Below are 24438 nucleotides of genomic sequence, written 5' to 3' on the forward strand. Positions count from 1 at the left end.
TGAAATGTTGCTGTGTTGTAATTAAAAACAGTTGATGAGATGGGAAAAGGGTTGTGCAGAGGAAATGAAACTAGTTTGGGAATATTGGCTATTTGTACAGAATCTGAAAATTTCGGATCAAGTACCATTAATGCTGGTCGGCAGACAAATTCAACAAGTCATTAAATTATTAAAATGTGATATTTTGGAGTTAGTTTATGTTTGAATTTTTACTGAGAAGAAAATGGTTCAAATCAACTGCCCTTTATAAATGCTTTCTAATTTACATTTTAAATTATTTAAATTATTTTATTGATGGCAAATTTATTTTATTGACTGAACAAATTTGTGTTTCTGCAGCACTATTCAGCACTATTTTGCGATAGATGGTTTTCCGTTTTCATTTGATTGCTTGATGGTGGAAATTTGAAACATAGGCAGCTTTGTAGTCCAGCCTGTAAATTGCTCATTAAATTGGATTCCTTTCTACAACTACAATTTTTGTACATGTTCTCTGGATGTAGCAGCTCTTTATCACTATGGTATCGAACCTTAAGGTGAAGTATTTCTTTGCACATTTTTCAACACACATTCTTTTTTTTCCGACTGCTACGCTGCATCCCACAGAAATGCAGAATAATAAATTACAAGAGATTCAAAATACAATACAAAAAAAAAAAAAAGGTGCAAAAAATACAAATAAGGTGCAGGTGCAAAGTTGAGGTGCAAATTTTGTTTTGAGGTAGTGTAATGTAGTTGTGCAAAGTATGCAAGATTCACAATTTTTACAGTTTATTAAGGGTTCTGATGACCTGCAGGTAGAAGCTGTTTTTCAGCCAGCTGGTTCTGGACTGAATGCTCTGGTATCGCCTGCCTGATGCCAGTTTGATAAACAGACTGTGTGCTGGGTGACTAGGGTCAGTTGTGATTTTTCGGGCCTTCCTCAGACATCGCAGATGAAAGGTGTCCTGAAGGGATGGAAGTTTGTTGCTGATGATGACTTCAGCTGTTCTCACAACTCACTGAAGGGCCTCGCGATCGAGGAGTGAGCAGCTGCCATACCATACAGTAAGGCACCCCGTCAGGATGCTCTCAATGGTACAAGTTTGTAAGGATATTGGGAGGGAAACTAAAGCTTTTGGGCTTCCGTAGGAAATAGAGCCGCCGGTGTGCAGATTTAACTACTGATGTGGTGTGCAGAGGTCGTCGGGGAGGTGCACACCAAGGAACTTGATGTTCTTAACTCTTTCCACTGAAGTACAGTTCCAGAAACCTGTAGAATCCACATGTGAGAAGGCACATTGAACCTGTTCTGGAGGCTTTGATATTCCCAATTTAGAATTTTTAATGTCAACCTTAACTGCACAAATAGAGAAATAAGATATGCGCGTCATCACAAAGAGGAAATACAGCACCAAATAGAACATCCAAAAACAGGAAACTTATTTCAGAAGCCTCTGGTGAGGCTCTGTTAAGACAACTTTAAACTCTGTTAAGACAACTTAAGTGCTGAATGTCTGCTGACAAGAAATTAGGACTGAAGAAAAATGGTGAAAAGCAGGCCTAAGAGGATACAATGTACTTCAAGAAGAATAAGAAAAGAGGATTTGCACAAACAGGAAATGAAAAACCTCTCTTGAACTTTTGATCAGAGTACATGTGGTGATTTGATGTATACGTACACATCGAGGACACAGGCTATCTGTACGGAGTCTGTGCACAGACTGCTGGTGAGTGAGGAGATAAACTCAGTAATTTTACCAAGGTGTTTTATTTAAGGTGTTTTATTTTGATTTTCAAAGTTTGTTAATGGCATTGTGTGGGGAAATGTTGTTAAATGCTAGATTCTAAAGTGTCCAAATGTAGTCTTTGAAAAGTAGCTCTGACTATTACACTTTCAGTATGATTCTGATTTCAGACACTTTTAGGAAACCTACCATAACATCTTTAAACTATATTTTATTAAGAGAACAATTTAAGACTATATTACATCATTCACTGGGTTATAACGTTTCATTGGTATTTTATTGGTTGGTAAATAAAATTCAGTGCACCAACTGCATTGCAGTTAAGAATAGCTATAACATCGTTTTTCATATAACAGGTTCAGGTTGTTTTGCTGGAAACTCTGGGGAGTGATTGCATAGCATGGGGTCTTTTTTTAAAGACATTACAGTACATAGTGTAAAAAAAAGCGGTCTCTAGATCAAATTATGGTTTGTTATCTAAATCTAACAGCTTGCTTAAATTCTAACATTTAACTTTCATTTTGCGTAAAGATTGGCAGAGAGAAAAAATGCTAATTTAAGGAAAAATTCAGAAATGTGAAAAATATATGGGGGCTGCATCTTTGTTCGCCTGGATAAACAGGACAAACATTTTTTATATTCACATGCAAGGAAAAAGGAAATTTAATGATACATCCGTATCACTCTTTGGTCACTGCTATTTAAGTAGGAGTACTTTATAGTGTGTGCTGTCTGTATGCAGCAGTTTTTTTCCCACAGTATGGTCTACTAGTAACCTCACAGGAAGTCTAGTCTGGTATTACTAAGTATATGGTTTTGTTCATGTTCACTTCCTATGTACATTTTTTAGCCGTCATCTACATTCATTAACAGTACCTCGCTGCATAAATAACAGACCTGATTCTGATATTGATTCATAGCATAAAAACTACCAAAAGAACAATATTTTTTGCTCTAAATCCTCAGTGTTATTCATGTAATGTATAATTAGACTAATCTAACACTTCAGCCGAGTTACTGTTAAAACCCCGAAGTTGATTCATTTCCAGTATTTCCAGTAATTTCCACGTCCTGAAGGTTTTTAATTCCTCTTATACCACAACAAATTGCCAACAGTTACAGTTCTTCAATTTATTAAAGAACACGTCACACTTTATCCATTTATAGCTAGATTTAATGTTGTGGAACATTCTCACCTACATTATAGTACTATTACTAGTCTCTTTCTTTTGAAGGTAATAAGACAAAAAGCTTGTTTTCTGTTAATGCACATTTTGTGTGTGTGTGTTGATACTCAGCAGCTATAATTAGCCTATACGTCATACCACAGTATTCTTGTAAAATATGCTCTATGCTGACCATATACTATATACTATGGCATATACTATAAATTACTTAATACACAAGTCGTTCTGTAGAAAGAAAAAAAAAAAGTTTGTTAGTTTGTTTTGCAGTAGAGAGGCTCATGACCACATATTAGCATCTTGCAGCTGTATGCTGAAAACAGCAGTTTCCTTAAGTGATATTTCTATTTGGCCATCAAAATATTACACATGACCAAAACAGGTCTGAATAGAGAAAGAAAATTTTTTAGAAACTTAAATCTTTAGAATATACCATGAAATGAAAATATTACACTGACTACAGGGGAAGACTAGAAATTACAATGTCTTTGTGTGGCAAATTATTTGCAATTAAATATATGAAGCTTCCTAAAGTTAAGTGTTAAGAACATATAAATAGTTCATTATGACTTGTGAAGTATGTAAACTGCTGTTGTTGAAGATTGGAATTTTACAATTATAATTATAATATGACTGTCTCAGTAAATTTTGGGAAAATAGTGTTATAATTTTGGAGGTTCAAGATTTAATCTTATATGCTTGAATGGTTAACCCATCTAATTTATTATGAAATTGCTTTTGGGTTGTGATTTGATGATAAACAACAACAAATGTGGGTCCAGACTAGACAAAAATGACGTGTCCCTATACTATTCCTTTAATTTATTCTAATACAGATGCTTTGCATTGCTGTTTTTAGGAGGCTCAGTTAAATGGAAGGAAATGGGAGCTGTAGCAGTACATTTTCAAGGGACCAGTTACCAAATGGATAGCTATATGGCAGAAATAACTCTATATTACTATTTTTTGCAGGAGACACCATAAAATGGCAGTGAACATTGGCAACAGGAGCAGCAGCTGTAACAGTACGTTTCAAAAAGACGTGTTACCTCCCATCTACGGTGTGGAGATGAGTGTGGCACTGGTGGGGAACATACTGGCACTGTGGCTGCTTGTGACTAAGGAGAAGAAGAACTGGCACACGGGAGTGGTGTTCTCCTGCAACCTGGTCATCAGTGACATCTTTTACGCCCTCACTCTCCCCCTTCTTATCCATTACTATTCAAGAGGACGGATCTGGAAATTTAGTGTTGCTCTCTGCAAAATAGAGCGCTTTCTCTTCACCTGTAACCTCTACGTCAGCATTTACTTCATCATGTGCATCAGTGTTAATAGATACCTGGCCATTGTTCATCCATTCTTCACACGCAAACTCATTCGACCAAAACATGCCAAGATCATCAGTGTGTTCGTCTGGATCTTTGTGGCAAGCATTTCATCTCCAATCCTCTACTTTTCAGGTGTCAAGGAGGACAGATGTTCCTTATTTGCAAATCTCAACAGTACATCAAACAGGTCTACCTACAGGGTGTTTATGGCTGTTACAGGCTGTTTGGTCCCATTTGTAGTTACTTTTGCATCCTATTTTGGTATAATATGGGTGGTTTATAAAAATGCAAATATCACTGCTTTGGAGAAGAAAAAAGTGGCTCTGATTGTGGGTTTAACCTGCATCCTGTACGCTGTGTCTTTTGTCCCCTTTCACATTCTGCAAATATGGAACTTTAAACTAAGGGAAGAAGGTAAGACTAATTGTGATGTGCGTAATGCATACCAAGTGTCAAAGGCATTAGCCTGCCTGAACATGTGCCTCCATCCCATCCTGTACATGGCTGTGTTTGACAGTATCAGGGCAGTGTGCTGTAGAAGGAGCTCAAATGTATCAAACTTACAAATCACAGCTGGAGAACACTTGTCACAGGACCTTGCATTGAAATCCAGAGACTGAGATGGCAAAAGATTTTATTTTCCTGTGAACATTTGTGTTGATTTGGATGCATGTTTGGGGTCATTATCATGTTGAAAGATTCACCTATGGTCAAATATTACCCTTCTGGAAGAGGCAACCAGATTTTGGGCTACTGTTCTGCTACTGTAAACTTGTGTCCTTCAGCTGTTTTAGCTTTAGCTTATCTTCATTCAAGCTTTCAGGTTTACATGTAGAATGGTAGTGGTTGACATTTAATTATTTATAATCTCATGTAAACACTGTAATTAGAGAGTGGCTATTCTATAACATCTTTTACCAGCCATATAAACTTGATTTGTAGAATATTTCAAAACATTTCATTATTATTATTATTATTATTATTATTATTATTATTAAAATGTCATTAGCCTTCAATCAATATAAAGTTTCAAAAATGGGGTCTTTGGCCAGAAATGGTTGAGAAGCCTTGGGCTATTCTTATACTTAGATTTGTATAAATGGCTTCTAGTTAATCACTACTAGTGGTGATTAGACTACTATGCCAGCATATAAATATGGAAATACTATATGATCTATGATTGGTTTTTTTTTTTGTTTTTTTTTTTATAAAATATGTTTTCTTTTATTATTTTTACTGGAATGAAATAAATGAATATATGTTGTGCTTGGTGTTCTGTTAAAAACAGAACTTCATAAAAGTTTCTAGAATTTGTGTTTTTTTTCTCCCATTAAGTCTATATCAAAGTTATGCTGATGCTGGACCTAAATCTGTTACTGTAGTAAATTGTTGCAAAGCCAATACATTACCCTCTTGTGTCATATGATTTTATTGTTATTGCAAGTTAGTTAAAGAAAATAAGAATATTTTCAGTGTGTACCAAACCAAAGTGTAATATTATTTCCTTCTATTTTATAACACTAAATATTGCATTGTCAATATCCCACAATTGCAATATAACTAAAAAATTGCAGTATGTCTATTGTTTGGGACATTTCAAGCTACACAAGCAGCTCAAATACTCTTGATTTTCTGTCTCCAAATGTCCCCCTGATAAACTAATCCAATCTCAATATGGCTCTCGCGTAGGAGCATAAGACATGCAGCACCACACAGAGCCTCGCAATGCAGAGCGCTATTCAGATTGGATTAGTTCATCATAGGCATGTTGGTAATAAATGTTTTACACGGCTCCTCAGCGATAACCAGACAGCAATTACCAGAGGAGCAGTGAGTTTCTAGTGGATTGTGTTTTCTACAAACCTGGATGTTTTCATCACGCAGTCATATGATCATGCTCCTTTCACAACATGGTGTCCAAGCGGTTGAAGAGGTACTTGAGTACAGGAAACCCTGGCTCTTATTTCACTTTGAGGTGAACCAAAGTTCCAGCAACAATTTGTTTCAAGTTACACAAGCAGCTCAAATTCTCTTGAATGCACCACGAACTACAAACATGGACTTCTGGACTACAACACCCACACACCACGGTCAATGTCACATTCTCAGTCACTAGATTACTGATCACACACACCTGGACTCGATCATCACCTCACCTGTATAAGCACACTCCAAACACATACACATACTCCACAGTACACTGTATGGACAAAAGTATTGGGACACCTGACCATTACACTCATATGTGCTTGATGAACATCCCATTCCAGATTTAGTCCCCCTGTTGTTGTAATAAGCTCCACTCTTCTGGGAAGGCTTTCCACCAGATTTTGGAGCGTGGCTGTGGGGATTTGTGTTCATTCAGCCACAGCAGCATTAGTGAGCTCAGGCACTGATGTCGAGCGAGGAGGACTGATATGCAGTCTGCATTCCTGCTCATCCCAAAGGTGTTCAATGGGGTTCAGGTCACTCAATTTCTTCCACTCCAACCCTGGCAAACCACGTCTTCATGGACCTCACTTTAAGCACAGGGGGACTGTCATGCTGAAACGGATTTGGACTAGACTCCTTAGTTCTAGTGAAGGGAGATTGTGATGCTACAGCATACAAAGACATCCCGTACAACTGTGTGCTTCAAACTTTGCGGCAACAATTTGGTGAAGGCCCACATATGGGTGTGATAGTCAGGTGTCCACAAACTTTTGACCATATAGTGTATCTGCTCTGCTCTGTTTTCACAACTGATGTACCAAGCCTTTATTTCTGTTTGATGATCATGGTTTTTTGATTCTGGATTGTCTTTCTCAATTGTGATTTTGTCTTGATCTTGGATAGCTTATTTGTTCATCGCCTGACCTCACGCCTGTCTCTCGACCTTGATTATGTCTCGTGTTTAGGATTTGTTTTTTGTGCTTGTCAGTCTTTTTAATAAAAGCATTTACCATAACTGTTGCCATCTCTGGCGCCTGACAGCTATTTACTACTTACCATTAATAGATTGTTTGGATTTGCTGTCATTCATGCATTTTAGTACATGAACAATGTTTAAAGTGCCAACAAGAACCCCATTATTCATTAACTGGAAATGACAACATGCTTATTTCAAGAAAGTTTTGTTCAAATGGCAAATGAAAAAAAAAATAGATAGATGGATAAAGATAGACTTTGACAGCATTTTTTGCAACCCTGTCTGTCAGTGTGACAGATAATGATTTACTGTAAATGGAACCCATACTCTCTGCAGACGCAGATACTCGTGACGCTTGTTATAAATTCTAAGAGCTGGTGTCTATCTGCTTCTCTTTTCGTATTCTTTCAGACATGTTTCCCACCACAAAGAGGAAACAGGGCCAGGCCAAGTCGCCCACACCTTTTAAGAAGAGGAAACTGTCTACGTCGAAAGCTTCTGGTGAAAAAAAAAATTAAGATCCAAACCTACTGGCAAGGTTTCTTTTGGTGCTAAAAACTTTGCTGGTAGGAAGTTTGGCAGAAAAACATGGATAAAATTGCAGCAGGAAACAAAGGATTTAGAGCGGGAAAAACGGCAGGGGTCAGCAGCCGGTTTGTGAAGAGTAAAGGAGGAAACAGGTTTGGAGAAAACAAAGCATAAAGGTTTGGGGAAAAGGACTTCAAGAAGAAGAAAGAGAAAAGGTGAAGATAAGACATGAGTTTTAACAATTAGTTTGCTAATGCTTAATTGCTAATCTGCTAAAACATCTGTGAAAAGGCTGCAATCTGTCTAAAGACATATTTGTGTTTTGTAAAAATTGTTCATATAAATGTTTATTGAATTTACGGCTATAAATAATGGAGTCTTTCATGAGATTGCTGTGATTCCCATGAAACGATGCTGTGTTGTAATAAACAGTTGATGAGATGGAAAAAGGGTTGTCCAGAGGAAATGAAACTTTGATCAGTGAGATGTGAACATGTCACAGGAAAATCTGTAATTTGGGAATATTGGCTATTTGTACAGAATCTGAAGAAACTTTGGACAAAGTGACATTATTACTGGTAAGTAGACAAATTTAACAAGTCATTGAATTATTAAAATGTGATATTCGGAAGTTAATTTAATTGAGTTTTTAGAATTTAAGTGAATTGTTATTGAGTTTTTTTTCCACAAATCATCACTCTTCTAAATGTTTCCTAGTTTTCTGTATACTAGATTTTAGGAGTAAATTGAACTAAATTATCTTAGGTTTCTTACATTTTTGTCTACAGAATTATAACTGATTTTTTTAGACTAGCCCTCAGAATATCATTCGTATGACAGATTTTGAAGAATTTATGTATATACATTGATTAGGAGTATATAGGGGTCTAACAGTCTGCTACAGTTATAAAGAAACATCAAAACCACCAGGGCTAGTATTCCCTCTGAATGAGGGAATGTCTTTTGGAAGAACGGTGTTCCAGAGACTTGTAGAATCCACGTGAAGGCACGTTGAAGCTGTTCTGGAGGCTTGTGATGGCCCCACATCCTTTATTAATTTTTACACAGAGAGAGAAACATGTAAGACAGTTTCCACACCATGAAGAGGTGTGAAAACATAACAACAAACTTTGTAAAAAAGAGGAAAACTTCTATGTTTTCTCAGAAGTCTCTGGTGAAGAAAGAAAAACAGCTCTGTTGGCAAGACAACTTTTAAATGCCAAATGTCTTCTAGCAAGTTTAGAGTGAAGAAAAATGGTGAAGCAAGCTGAAGAGGATGCAAAGGACTTTAATAAGAATAAGAAAAGAGGATGAAGGAGCAGTGTATGTTGGATGCCCTGTGCATTTGCACAGCAGCGGCTGCATTAGTACAAATGAAAATGAAAAGCCTCTTTTGAACTTTTGATCAGAGTACATGTGGTGATTTGATGTACACGTACACGTCGAGGACACAGGCTATCTGTACTGAATCTGCTGATGAGTGAGGAGATAAACTCGGGAATTTTACAAAGGTGGTTTTTTTAAGATATTAAAGTTTTTGTAATGTCACTGCATGGAAAAACATTGTTAGACGCTGTTCTAGATTCTGTTCTAGATTCTAAAAAAAGTGCCCAAATTTATTCTTTGAAAAGTAGCATACAACTGGCAATTGTTTAAATAGATTGCAGTTTGATAAATGTCTTGGGCTCTTTGAAAATGATTTCGATTTTAGTCTGACTATTACACTACTAGTACGACTCTGACCTTTACTGATACACCCATATCACTATATGGTCATTGCACATTAAGTGGAATTACATTACACAAATATTATGTGCTGTCTGTATGCAAGAGAAACACCCCCCCCCCTTTTGTTCTTGTTCACTAACAGCACCTCAATACATATATAACAGACCTTATTCTGATTTTCATTCCTAGCATAAAAACTATGAAAAGAAGAATACTGTTTTGCTTTAAATCTTCAGTGTCATTCATGGTCTAGCATGGTTTAGCATGTTGGGTGCCAATCAGCTATAAAACATATTCTTGTAAAACTGCTATTTTTATATTATATGGCATGCAGTTAAGCTTTATTTCTAGGAGGGAAGGAAACGGGAGCTGCAGCAGTACATTTTTGAGGGACCAGTTACCATATACTATATACCATTCTGCTATATAGCAGAAATAAACTCTACATTACTATTTTTTGCAGGAGACACGATAAAATGGCAGTGAACATTAGCAACAGGAACAGCAGCTGTAGCAGTACTTTTCAAACAGAACTGTTACCTCCCATCTACGGTGTGGAGATGAGTGTGGCACTGGTGGGGAACATACTGGCACTGTGGCTGCTTGTGACTAAGGAGAAGAAGAACTGGCACACGGGAGTGGTGTTCTCCTGCAACCTGGTCATCAGTGACGTCTTTTACGCCCTCACTCTCCCCCTTCTTATCCATTACTATTCAAGTGGACGGATCTGGAAATTTGGTGATGCTGTCTGCAAAATAGAGCGCTTTCTCTTCACCTGTAACCTCTACGTCAGCATTTACTTCATCATGTGCATCAGTGTTAATAGATACCTGGCCATTGTTCATCCATTCTTCACACGCAAACTCATTCGACCAAAACATGCCAAGATCATCAGTGTGTTCGTCTGGATCTTTGTGGCAAGCATTTCATCTCCAATCCTCTACTTTTCAGGTGTCAAGAAGGACAGATGTTCTTTATTTGCAAATCTAGACAGTAAATCAAACAGGTCTACCTACAGGGTGTTTATGGCTGTTACGGGCTGTTTGGTCCCATTTGTAGTTACTTTTGCATCCTATTTTGGTGTAATATGGGTGGTTTTTAAAAATGCAAATATCACCTCATTGGAGAAGAAAAAAGTGGCTCTGATTGTGGGTTTAGGCTGCGTCCTGTACGCTGTGTCTTTTATCCCCTTTCACATTCTGCAAATAGTGACCTTTAAACTGAGGGAAGAAGGTAAGACTAATTGTGATGTGCGTAATGGATACCAAGTGTCAAAGGCGTTAGCCTGCCTGAACATGTGCCTCCATCCCATCCTGTATATGGCTGTGTTTGACAGTATCAGGGCAGTGTGCTGTAGAAGGAGCTTAAATGAATACAACTTGTGAATTGAACAGTTGGAGTTGCTGTGATTATTATTATTATTATTATTATTATTATTATTATTATTATTATTATTATTATTTCATTAGCCTTCAGTCACTTTGAAGTGAAAAAAAGGGGTGGGGGTCGTTGGCCAGAAAAAGTCGATTGTTGGTTTCTAAATAATCACTAGTAGTAGGGCAATTTGTGACTGACTACTATGCTAACTTTTTTTTTTTTTAATTGAGTAGTGACTGTTTACAGATTAGGGCAGTAAAGCAGTGCATATAATTATGGAAGTATGAAGTTGTCTATTTTTATAAAATATATTTATTTGATTCTTTTCTGGTTTTAATAGGTTTAGTCACATAGTATCCTCAAGGGACCACTGTGGTACTCTATAGATCCATTAAGTCTATACCAAAGCTAAGCCGAAGTTGAGCCTAAATCTGTTACCATGGTAAACTGCAAAGCCAATACATTACCCTCGTGTGCCACATGTTGAGTGCTTACCAAGTCAAAGATGTGTTACTGGATCTTTTTACTAACCTCAGTGTCACTGCTGGGTTGAAAATAATAATAATTTTAAAAAGATTCACAGCCAACAGTGTTGTTGTGGTTAAAAATGATTCATTTCATTAACTAGACCACCATATGTGGTGGCAGGGTCTGATAATTTTAGAAATGACAATAATCTAAATAAAATGCATAAAAGTGTTGTAATGCAGCTGTGACATACAGTGGTATCTGCTACCATATAAGCAATCTACTGAATGTTAGAAAAAAAATTGAATAAAATGCATCGAATATAACAGGAGAGAAGCTGTAGGAGCAATGATTGCTGTGATAAAAGAAGAACCAGCGTCTACACAACAGCGGCTGCAACCTGTGGTGGCAATGTTAACAAACGGTTTATTAATCTGATGAATAAATGAGATATTCTTCCATTCATGACTGCATTTTGCCCAAAGATATACTTGTGCCATGTAAAAACTTCATATAAAGGCTTCTTGAATGTTCTTTTATAAGTGATTTAGGATTGTCGTCTGTACATTGCCGTTTCTCATATTTAACAAAGGAAGAACAATGTAAACATTGATAAAGAAGTCATTTTAACAGTGTAGTGGATAAGTCTTGACTCGTAGATGCTGCACAGGAAAATCAACTCCCTTGGGAGAAAACAGATTCTCTAACAGTAATACTGTTGAGTATTTTAAAGTCATTGTTATTTTAAAGTCATTGTTAGTAGTTATAATGATGTTAAATCAATAATAAAAAATTATGTTATCAATGTTAAATAGAGATTCTTATTTTGATTAATACCATAAGCACTACCAAAAGAAGAATACTGTTTTGCCTTAAATCTTCAGTGTTATTCATGTGATTTATAATAATATAAGACTAATCTAAGTAAGGAATAAAACACTTCGGGACGTGCTGTGAGATGTTATGGGTAACAACCCGAATTTGATTAATTTTCAATAACAGCATGTCCTGAAGTGTTTTATTCCTCTTATACTACAGCATTTTTCCAATGATTACAATTCTTTGCTGTTATAATAACCTCCACTCTTCTGGGAAGACTTTCCACTAGATTTTGGAGCGTGGCTGTGGGGATTTGTGTTCATTCAGCCAAAAGAGCATTAGTGAGGTCAGGTACTGATGTTGGGTGAGGAGGTCTGGGGTGGAGTCGGCTTTCCAGTTCATCGCAAAGGTGTTCAGTGGGGTTGAGGTCAGGGCTCTGTGCAGGACACTCGAGTTCTTCCACTCCAAACTTGTTAAACCATGTCTTCATGGAGCTTGCTTTGTGCACAGATGCACTGTCACTGGACTAAGAGGTTTGGGCCTCTTAGTTCCAGTGAAGGGAAGTTGTAAAGTACTTTTAGCCATATAATGTATCTGGTAATGATGCTTATTATTTGAATCCAGAATGTGTGAATGTTTGGGCAATAAAGAGTGTGCATGCATGCGTGCGTGCGTGCGTGTGTGTGTGTGTGTGTGTGTGTGTGTGTGTGCATGTTACGGTAGTGGAGTGGATGGGTGACAGCTGACAGCTGATGAATGTTATTAGATTAGGATTCATACACTATATTACCAAAAGTATTCGGTCACCCATCCAAATGATCAGAATCAGGTGTCCTAATCACTTGGCCTGGCCACAGGTGTATAAAATCAAGCACTTAGGCATGCAGACTGTTTTTACAAACATTTGTGAAAGAATGGGCCGCTCTCAGGAGCTCAGTGAATTCCAGCGTGGAACTGTCATAGCTCCAAACATCATGTGACCTTCAGATTAGCCCATCATTGGGTTTCCATGGCCGAGCAGCTGCATCCAAACCACACATCACCAAGTGCAATGCAAAGCGTCGGATGCAGTGGTGTAAAGCACGCCGCCACTGGACTCTAGAGCAGTGGAGACGCGTTCTCTGGAGTGATGAATCACGCTTCTCCATCTGGCAATCTGATGGACAAGTCTGGGTTTGGAGGTTGCCAGGAGAACGGTACATTTCGGACTGCATTGTGCCGAGTGTGAAATTTGGTGGAGGAGGAATTATGGTGTGGGGTTGTTTTTCAGGAGTTGGGCTTGGCCCCTTAGTTCCAGTGAAAGGAACTTTGAATGCTTCAGGATACCAAAACATTTTGGACAATTCCATGCTCCCAACCTTGTGGGAACAGTTTGGAGTGGGCCCCTTCCTCTTCCAACATGACTGTGCACCAGTGCACAAAGCAAGGTCCATAAAGACATGGATGACAGAGTCTGGTGTGGATGAACTTGACTGGCCTGCACAGAGTCCTGACCTGAACCCGATAGAACACCTTTGGGATGAATTAGAGCGGAGACTGAGAGCCAGGCCTTCTCGACCAACATCAGTGTGTGACCTCACCAATGCGCTTTTGGAAGAATGGTCAAAAATTCCTATAAACACACTCCTCAACCTTGTGGACAGCCTTCCCAGAAGAGTTGAAGCTGTAATAGCTGCAAAAGGTGGACCGACGTCATATTGAACCCTATGGGTTAGGAATGGGATGGCACTTAAGTTCATATGTGAGTCAAGGCAGGTGACCGAATACTTTTGGTAATATAGTGTATAGCCTATAATATATTAATTACGCTGAGATTCAAAACAAAACATGTTTTTGACAGGTTGTATAAAAAAGGTGCATCACTAAAATAATATGAAGATTTTCTTTCACATCTCTTAACCGAAGCATATAAAGATCAGTCATGCACCTTTGTAACTGGGCCATCTTATGTGGTTTAGCATGTCGGCTGCTAATCAGCTATAATTAGCCTGTTTCATACTCAATGTTCTTGTAAAACAGCTATTTCTACCTTATACTGTGTGCAGTTGAACATTATTTCCAGGAAGGCTAGGTTATAATAATACAAACATGTGGTTATTTGTTCTTGACTTCACCTCTGTTGCACAACTGTGAGCCTTCTTCCACATTCGTTCTTGACAATAGCAGCACTGTTACAGCAAAATTACATACATAACACACCAGATGGCATACACTATAAGTTCCATAATATACAAATAGTTTTGCATAAATAGCTTAGGCCAAGACTATGCTTAAAGGAATAGTTTTGTAAAAACTCTCCTTGCCTCAAGTGATAGTTTTGTGGTAGAGAGGCTCATGACCACAATAGCATCATGCATCTGCACGCTCGCAACATCGGTTTTTTACTGACATTGCATTTCTACAAGAAATACACTTTTACCAGAACATGTCTGAAAATAGAACTCTAAAAACCTTTATATTTTTATGTCTTTGTGAATTATTATAAAATATTCTAAATTACCAGAACATGTTGGAATATGTTATGACTTGCATGTTTTTCAAAATTGTAAAATTACAATTATAATTATAGTATTATCACTCTCAGTAAATTTTCTTCTAGATTCTGTTCTAGATTCTAAAAATTTATTCTTTGAAAAGTAGCATACAACTGGCAATTGTTTAAATAGACTGCAGTTTGATAAATGTCTTGGGCTCTTTGAAAATGATTTCGATTTTAGTCTGACTATTACACTACCAGTACGACTCTGACCTTTACTGATACACCCCTATCACTATATGGTCATTGCACATTAAGTGGAATTACATTACACAAATATTGTGTGCTGTCTGTATGCAGCAGAATCCCCCCCAAATACCCCCACACCCCCTGCGTGTGGTCTGCCAATAACCTTATAGGAAGTCTAGGTGGTATTACTAAGTATTTCCTTTTGTTCTTGTTCACTAACAGCACTTCAATACATATATAACAGACCTTATTCTGATTTTCATTCATAGCATAAAAACTATGAAAAGAAGAATACTGTTTTGCTTTAAATCTTCATGGTTTAGCATGTTGGTTGCCAATCAGCTGAAAAACATATTCTTGTAAAACCGCTATTTTTATATTATATGGCATGCACCATAAAATAGCAGTGAACAATAGCCACAGGAGCAGCAGCTGTAGCAGTACATTTCAAACAGACCTGTTACCTCCCATCTACGGTGTGGAGATGAGTGTGGCACTGGTGGGGAACATACTGGCACTGTGGCTGCTTGTGACTAAGGAGAAGAAGAACTGGCACACGGGAGTGGTGTTCTCCTGCAACCTGGTCATCAGTGACATCTTTTACGCCCTCACTCTCCCCCTTCTTATCCATTACTATTCAAGAGGACGGATCTGGAAATTTGGTGATGCTCTCTGCAAAATAGAGCGCTTTCTCTTCACCTGTAACCTCTACGTCAGCATTTACTTCATCATGTGCATCAGTGTTAATAGATACCTGGCCATTGTTCATCCAATCTTCACACGCAAACACATTCGACCAAAACATGCCAAGATCATCAGTGTGTTCGTCTGGATCTTTGTGGCAAGCATTTCATCTCCAATCCTCTACTTTTCAGGTGTCAAGAAGGACAGATGTTCCTTATTTGCAAATTTGCCCAAAAAATCAAACAGGTCTACCTACAGGGTGTTTATGGCTGTTACGGGCTGTTTTTGTCCCATTTGTAGTTACTTTTGCATCCTATTTTGATCTAATATGGGTGGTTTTTAAAAATGCAACTATCACCTCACTGCAGAAGAAAAAAGTGGCTCTGATTGTGGGTTTAGGCTGCGTCCTGTACGCTGTGTCTTTTATCCCCTTTCACATTCTGCAAATATGGCACTTTAAACTGAGGGAAGAAGGTAAGACTAATTGTAACGTGTATAATGGATACCAAGTGTCAAAGGCATTAGCCTGCCTGAACATGTGCCTCCATCCCATCCTGTATATGGCTGTGTTTGACAGTATCAGGGCAGTGTGCTGTAGAAAAAGCTCCAAAAGGTCAATGTTGCACCTCCATATTTTATTTTACAGTGGGTTTGGGGGATTTTCCTTGTATGCAGTTGCTATTTTCACCAAATATGTTGATGGCTTGCATGGCCGAAAAATTTATTTTGCAATTCTTGTGTAAACTTTTTAGCTTATCTAGATTCAAGCTTTCAAGTTAGCATGTAGAGTGATAATGGTCTACACTTAAGCATTTATAGCCTCAAGTAAATATTGTAATTAGAGAAAGGCTCTTCTCTAGCATTTTTTACCAGCCACATTTATAGAATGTAGTTCCTGATTTATAGAATATTTAAAAATAATAATAAAATGGTTTTATTATTATTATTATTATTATTATTATTATTATTATTATTATTATTTCATTAGCCTTCAGTCAATTTGAAGTAAAAAAAAAGTCATTGGCCAGAAAAAGCTGATTATTGGTTATTGTTGGTTTCTTCTTTCTTTCTAGTTAATCACTAGTAGTAGGGCAATTTGTGACTGATTAGGGCAGTAAAGCAGTGCATATAATTATGGAAATATGAAGTTCTTTATTTTTATAAAATATATTTATTTGATTTTTTCTTGTTTTAATGTGTTTAGTCACAAGGGACCACTGTGGTACTCTGTAGATCCATTAAGTCTATACCACAGCTAAGCCGACGTTAAATCTGTTACCATGGTAAACTGCAAAGCCAATACATTACACACTGAAGTACAACATTTTAAATATCATTTCACAATATGATTTTCTTTTTAAGCAGTTGTTGCAGGTTTAAGAAAATCAGAACATTCTGAGTGCATACCAAGCCAAAGTGTAATATTAGTTCCTTTATTTTTGAAAATGCTATATACGTGTATTGTAAATAATTACATCTCACGATCTCAATTCAACCTCTGCAAGAAGGTTTCAGTAGCCTTCTGTGTGAGGAGTTTATTACAGAACCCTGGCTGTCTATGTCCAATAAATGGCCCTTTATTGGACATACAGTGTCAACATTGTACTTACAACATTGTACCTACAATCACTGACCATTTATCATATACATTTATTATATAGATGTTCTTTGTAGGTACACAATAACAGACACTGTGCTATGTGCAGTATATCAGCCCCCCTATATACCCTGTTCATAAATGCAAAGGGGCCACAATACGAGCATCGCTGTCAAGATATGATTTAGACTGTAGTTTATTATCAGCACAGCAATGACACTAACATGCATGTAGTGCTGAATGTACCAGGTACAGCTGTGTTACTGGGTCTTTCTAAAAACTTCAGTGATACATTGAAAATTGTCAACAACAAAAAATATACAGTCAACAGTGTTGCTGTGTTCAGAAACTTCATGCACAGAAATTTCATGGGCTAGTCTACACAGGGCAGCTGTTTGGGGTAATAGGGGTGGTAACCATGCCATAGAAATTTTAGAAATCTTAAAACTTAATTGCCTATCATACGCTTACAACAACATGGTTTAACTGTCTAACACAAATAACAGTTGTGTAAATAAAATATATAAAAGTGTTGCAGCTGTGACATACAGTATGTATCTGCTGCCGTCTACTGAATGTAAGAAAACAATAGAATAAAATGCACTGAATATAACCTGTATGCTTTTTTTATTTTTACAAATTCGCAATATTAATTTATTACGTTCTACTGCATTAAATGCTTTAATTGAATATCTTAACCTATTTTTTGCATCGTAAAGAAGAGAAGCTGTGGGAGCAATGAACCCGCATCTGCACAACAGAAGCTGTACTAACAGGACACAGCCTTGTGGTGGCAATGTTATCACACAGTGAATAAATGAGATACTCTTCGATTAGTGACTGCATTCTGCCTAAAGATATGCTTGTGCCATGTAAACATGTTTATATAAATGTTTCTTGGATATTCTGCTGTAAGTATTTTAGCCCTTACGCACACACACAGTCAAAATGATCAATTTTGTCATGTTTTTACTTAATGAAGAAAGTGAAGCAAAATAATGAGTTTCTGTCTTCCTCTCTTTCATAACATGCCATACATATTTTGTCTATACATGTTTTTTTTCCCTGTTAAAGCATGCAGCAAAGTCCATCTAACCCTACCAAATAAATTACAACTTTCAATCCTCAGTCCTAAAATGCTCAAGAGTAACAGTAAATGTGTATTTTTCCTTGCATTTTTAAAAATGAAGGAGCAGCCAAAGTGAATTGTAATGAGCTTTGAATGGATTTAATAGAAAAGAAAACCCAGACAGATACACAAAACAAATACACAACAAAGACTTACATTCCCTTTGGCATCCTGTAGGGGGCATGAGTAAAAGTTTTCACTAAATTCTGTTATGATTTATCAAAGTTTGGTATGTTTTGAGCCTGGCTCATATTTAGTCAGCCTGACCAGAAACCATCATGGCTGCCCAAGATGCAGGAGATGCTGAATATGTGGTAAGTAATTATACATTAATCATATTTATTTTCAGTAAAACAATAATATAAGCTCATGATATCAATTCTGACCCATCTTTACATGCTGATAAAGAAAAATTCTTCATATGTTGTAGATAATGTTATTTAGCAACTTTTGAAGGGTACGTATCCCTTGAGATACGTTGCCTGATTAGGGGAATAAAAAAGGTTGGGAGTGAAGCTTGCCTAGAGCATCAACTTGTGCTAGGACCAGCGCTGCTGCATTTTGAATCTCAGAATATGCATGTGCTCAATATTGTGGATTAATTAACTTTTCTAGCAGAACTCAGAATTTAAGTTGTGATGAAACACTACAAATCCTTCCTGTCTTTTAGGATACACCTTAATACCCCACACCTGTTGTTTTTTACTAAATATATTTCCAACATGTACAGGGTTCTGGCACAGGTCTGGAAAAATGTAAAGGCACGCATTTCTAGATGTCTTCCAGAAATTAACAAAACAAAACTGTTTGATAAAACTGTGGATATTCTGTTGTCAATGTAATATAGACTGTAGACTAGTGATCAGAAAATATTTTAATAAAAACGAAAAGAAATGTGTATCTTAAAAGACAGGAAGGATTTACTAGTATCATTTATGCTTTTTGTAGTTATTTACTCTGAGGTTCAAAAAAATATACGATAGTTTTTATAAAAAGGTACTTTTTTTCATTTCTTTTTATCCAAGCAGACAAAGATCAGTCCTGAACCTTTGCAATTGAGTCATCTTATGTGGTTTAGGATGTTGGTTGCTCATCAGTTATAAAAACGTTCATTCATCAGTATGTAAAAACGTTCATTTAAATGCTTCTTGAATGTTCTCTTATAAGTGATTTAGGATTGTCATCTGTACATTGCTGTGTCTCATATTTAACAAAGGAAGAACAATATAAACTCCAGTGTAAACAAATTTCATTAGCCTTCAGTCAATTTGAAGTTATTGTTGGTTTCTAGTTAATCACTAGTAGTAGGGCAATCCTGACTACTATGCTAACAATTTTTTTAATTTAAATGGGTATTGACTGTGTACAGACTAGGGCAGTAAAGCAGTGCATATAATTATGGACATAATTGGACATAAATCTGTTACCATGGTAAATTGCAAAGCCAATACATTACACATTGAAGTACTTTACAGCATTTTAATTATCCTTTCACAATATGATTTCCTTTTCAAGCAGTTGTTCAAGATTAGAATATTACATTACTAGTAAATCCTTCCTGTCTTTTAGGATGCACCTTTGTTGTTTTTTCACTAAAAATATTTCCAAAATGTACAGGGTTTTGGCACAGGTTTGGAAAAATGTAAAGGCACACATTTCCAGATCTCTTCCAGAAAGTTACACAAAAGAGTTGGAAAAAATCTATAGATATTCTGTTATCAATGCAATAAAGGCTCTAGACCAGGGTCTTCAATCTTATTCATAAGGAGCCAGTGTGGCTGCAGGCTTTCATTCCAACTAAACAGGAGCCACACCTGATTCCTGTTTAATCAGTTCATCTTGGACACCAGTCAGTTATCAAGTGTGCCTCCAATCTGGCTGGAATAAAAGCCCGCAACCACACCAGTCCTGTGCAGATAAAATTGAAGATGCCTGCTCTAATGTAATGATCAGGAAATACTTTTAATTAAAATTAAAAAAGGTGTAGCCTAAAAGACAGGAATGGTTTATTAGTATAGTTTGTGCTCTTTGTAGTGCTGTTTCTGGGGCTGTTTTAAGGGTTTGGGCAAGGACCCTTAGTTTCAGTGAAGGCTAATGTTACAGCATACAAGGACATTTTAGATAATTGTATGTTTTTTAACTTTGTGGTAGCAATCTGGTGATGGCTTTTCTTGTTCCAGCATGACAATACCTTCTCGTCCATCATCAGTGTTTGTCCTCACAAATTCAATTCAATTCAATTTTATTTGTATAGCGCTTTTAACAATGGACATTGTCACAAAGCAGCTTTACAGAAATAAATACAGTCAAATTAAATTAAATCAAAATAAATTGTAAATATGTGAATTTATCCCTAATGAGCAAGCCAGAGGTGACTGTGGCAAGGAAAAACTCCCTGAGACGATATGAGGAAGAAACCTTGAGAGGAACCAGACTCAAAAGAGAACCCGTCCTCATCTGGGTGCTAAAGGATAGTGCAATTATAAATAAATCCCTTCTATTATTGTGTACTATATGGACAAATAGTGCAATTATGCAACCATTAAATTCATTACAGTTTTTACATGAAGTCCACTGTCCACTGATGGAGACCTGAGTGCAAAACTGCTCACGGCAACCGCAGCCCCAAAGCCACCACAGCAATCGCAGTCCCAAGCTATCACAGTACAACTCCCCATATGAGATCCCCAAGCCATCTCCACAGCCCCCAAGCAGCACCATCCCCAGCAATCTCAATGATCTTCAGGCCAAATGCTCTTTTGACTGAATGGGCACAAATTCCAACTTTGTCAGAGGCATTGTCATGCTGGAACAAGCTCCAAAATCTTGTAGAAAGTCTACCTAGAAGAGGGAGGCTATTATAGTTGCAAAGGAGGCGCCAACTCCATATTAATGCCCATGGTTTCGAAATGGTATGTCTGACAAGCTCATATAGGTGTGGTGGTCAGGCACCCACATACCTTTGGGCATACTTGCACAGGATACACATGAAATATTTCAGTGAGGATTTAGGCGTCATCACAGTACTGAGACAGCATTGGTTAAAGTAGTACCCTAAATGACATGCTGCGTTTGTGGGCACCTGACCACCACACCTATATGAGCTTGCAGGACATATCATTTCAAAACCATAGGCAATAATACGGAGTTGGCGCCTCCTTTGCAGCTATAATAGCCTCCAGAAAATTTTCTCCAACATTTTGGAGGGCGTCTGTGGGAATTCGAGTCCATTCAGTCAAAAGAGGATTTGTGAGGTCAGGCACTGATATTGGACAAGAAGGCCTGGCCCTCAATCAGTGTTCTAATTCATCCCAAAGGTGTTTAATGGGATTGAGGTCAGGGGACTGTGCAGGCCACTGGGGTACCTCCACACCAAACTCGTCAAAGCATGGGACTCGCTTTGTGCACAGGGGCATTGTCATCCTGGAACAGGAAAAGGATATACCCAAATTTTTGCAGCAATATTAGAAACATACAATTGTCTAAAATGTTTTTGTATGCTGTAGCATTAACATTACCCTTCACTGGAACTAAGGGGCCTAGCTCAAACCCTGAAAAACAGCCTCAGAAACAGCATATAAGCTTTGTAAATATATAGTAGAAACTCTAGATGGCCTTTTGGTTACATCATGTGTAGACCTTGGTGTTATCATTGATTCCAGTCTCCAGTCCAAGATGTATTCCCACACACATTGTTCCCAGGATAGGCTCAGGGTCCACTGCAACCTCACCAGAATAAAGCAGTTACTGAAGATGAATGAATAAATCAATCAACTGCGGGAATATTTTTTTGGAAGAATGGTGATTCATCCAATACATTTCCAGAGACTTTTGGAAGCCATGCGAAGGCACAATGAACCTGTTCTGAGGATGTTGATGGCCCCACTTTCTTTATTCATTCTTAAGTACACCTTAACTATACAAAGAGATTCGTACAGTATATGGCATCAGTGGCTGCAATAGTACAAACAGGAAATGAAAAACCACTTTTGCCAGAGTAGATGTGGTGACTTGATGAACATATACCCATAGAGGACACAGGCTATCTGGGCAGAATCTGTGAACAGACTACTAGAGAGTTGGGAGACAAACTCAGTACTAATACCAAACATTTTACCAAGGCAGATTCAAGGTATGTAAGATATTACTTATATAGCTTTTTACTCACTGTATGGTCTGCTATTAAGCTTACAGGAAGTATAAGTGGTATTACTTAGTATTTGGTTTTTTCCCTGTTCACTTCCTTTGCACATATTTCAACCTTCTTCTATATTCAATAACAGTATCTCTATGAATAAATAACAGACCTGATTCTGATTTTGATTAATAGCATACAAACTACCAAATGAAGAATACTGTTTTGCTTTAAATTTTCAGTGTTGTTCAAGTGATATGTAATATTATACCACAGCATGATTGAATGTTCGAATCAGATTGATCAGAATGTGTGCATTATTTTCGTATAACAGCACAGGTAGTTCTGGCTGTAACATGAACGTTAATATTAATGAGCTCATTCTGATATGTTATTGTTAATAGTAAAAGTTTAAGCATAGGGGCATATACGACAGACACGCCACATAATCTGAGACTAATAATAAACCGATTTAAAAATGGGTCGTTGTTCAACAATGTCATTCCAATAATCGTTGATATGGTGAAGTTTTTTGTTCTTAGACAGGAACTAACTAACTCTCGAAGGTTCAACAACATTAAATCTAAATAAAAACCATTAACAGGCAATCTTGCTTTTATACAACAGTTCTATTGTTTTGATTTTACTTGCTCCACTAATGGAAATAGATCCCGAAGCTACACTCACTTTATAACTTTAAATTGGCTTCCCTTCTTCTTTTTCATCTTCAACTGATGACTTTTCATATTTTACATCAAAATTTATATTCATCACAAATGTATCGTTTGCCACATCCACTGATGATGTCGCTAACACAACTGTAGTAACTGTTTTGAAATAGGAAGTGGAATTTTCCATGGCAAACACAGACGAGTGAAATGTCCCAGCCGAGTTGTACTAACCATAAACACTCTCGCAGTGCTGCTCGTCTAATCAGATTAGTGGAACGAAATTGATATAATATTAATATTATAAATGTGCATGTCTGTGAACGTGTGTGTGTGTGTGCACGTGTGTGTATGTTTTTGACATGTAAAAAAGTCCAATATGAAAATTGCCTTTCTCTCACTTTCCTTCGTCCAAACAGACAAAGATCAGCCTAGAATCTTTGCGATTGGGCCTGCTATTATGGTTTAGCATGTTGACTGCTCATCAGCTGTAATTAGCCTACTTCATACTCAATATTCTTGCAAAACAGCCATTTCTACATTATATGGTATGCATTTAAACTTTATTTCCAGGACATTTATTTCTAGGTTTAATATTATAAACATGTGGTTATTTGTTCTTTGCCACTTCTGCTGCAGAGTTCTAAGCCTTCTTCCGCATTCATTCTTTGACAGTCGCAGCACTATTACAGCAAAACAGACCAGATGGCAAAAACCATAAGTTACATAATACACAAGTAGCTTTGCATAAATAGGTTGGGCCAAGACTATGCTTAAAAGAATAGTTTTGTAAAAAGTCTCCGTGCCTCACATTTTAGTTTTTACAGTAGAGAGGCTCAAGACCACATGGTAGCATGTTAGCAGTGTGACATTGGATTTCTATTTGGCCATCAAAATATTACAAATTATCCTAACATGTCTGAATAAATTATGCAAAGTTATTTTTAAAAGCTTAAACATTTAGAGTAAACCTTGAAATGAAAATATGAAACTGACTACATTGATGACAGGGGAGGACTGGAAATTACAATGTAATTATGCAATTAAATGCAGTATATGAAGTTTCCTAAAGTTAAATGTTAAGAACACTTAATAAATAGTTCATTATGGCTTCTTAAGCATGTAAAACAGTGTTTTAATTGTATATCAAGATTTAGTCTAACTTTTGAATGCAAATATGGGCCTGGAGGCAAGACTAGCTGAAAATGACATGTCCTATACTATTTCTAAGTTATCCTGATACAGGTGCTTTACACTGCTGTTTTTAGGAGGCTCAATGAAATGAAAGGAAACTGCAGCTGTAACAGTACGTTTCAAACAGAACTGTTATCTCCCATCTACAGTGTAGCAGTGCATTTTACCAGTTACCAAATGGATAGCTATATGGCAGAAATAATCTCTATATTACTATTTTTTGCAGGAGACACCATAAA

At 37.1% G+C, this 24438-nt stretch overlaps 2 protein-coding genes and 1 pseudogene across 2 annotated transcripts; all 3 read left to right on the forward strand.

The window, feature by feature from the left end:
- Nucleotides 1–123: 123 nt before the first annotated feature.
- On the forward strand, nucleotides 124–6038 carry LOC113536085 (P2Y purinoceptor 11-like). Its single transcript, XM_053228582.1, has 2 exons — nucleotides 124–1709; nucleotides 3884–6038. Exon 2 carries the CDS (start codon nucleotides 3897–3899, stop codon nucleotides 4857–4859), a length of 963 nt encoding a protein of 320 aa, XP_053084557.1. The 5' UTR covers nucleotides 124–1709; nucleotides 3884–3896; the 3' UTR covers nucleotides 4860–6038.
- A 1544-nt stretch (nucleotides 6039–7582) lies between these two features.
- LOC113536209 (P2Y purinoceptor 11-like) lies at nucleotides 7583–11976 on the forward strand. The gene is made up of 2 exons (XM_034298494.2): nucleotides 7583–8253; nucleotides 9867–11976. The coding sequence occupies exon 2, from the start codon at nucleotides 9880–9882 to the stop codon at nucleotides 10786–10788; it is 909 nt and encodes a 302-aa protein (XP_034154385.2). The 5' UTR covers nucleotides 7583–8253; nucleotides 9867–9879; the 3' UTR covers nucleotides 10789–11976.
- A 3204-nt stretch (nucleotides 11977–15180) lies between these two features.
- On the forward strand, nucleotides 15181–16735 carry LOC113536250 (P2Y purinoceptor 11-like; annotated as a pseudogene).
- Nucleotides 16736–24438: the final 7703 nt, after the last annotated feature.

Source organism: Pangasianodon hypophthalmus, chromosome 23 (genome assembly GCF_027358585.1).
Source record: "Pangasianodon hypophthalmus isolate fPanHyp1 chromosome 23, fPanHyp1.pri, whole genome shotgun sequence".
Lineage (NCBI taxonomy): Eukaryota > Metazoa > Chordata > Actinopteri > Siluriformes > Pangasiidae > Pangasianodon > Pangasianodon hypophthalmus.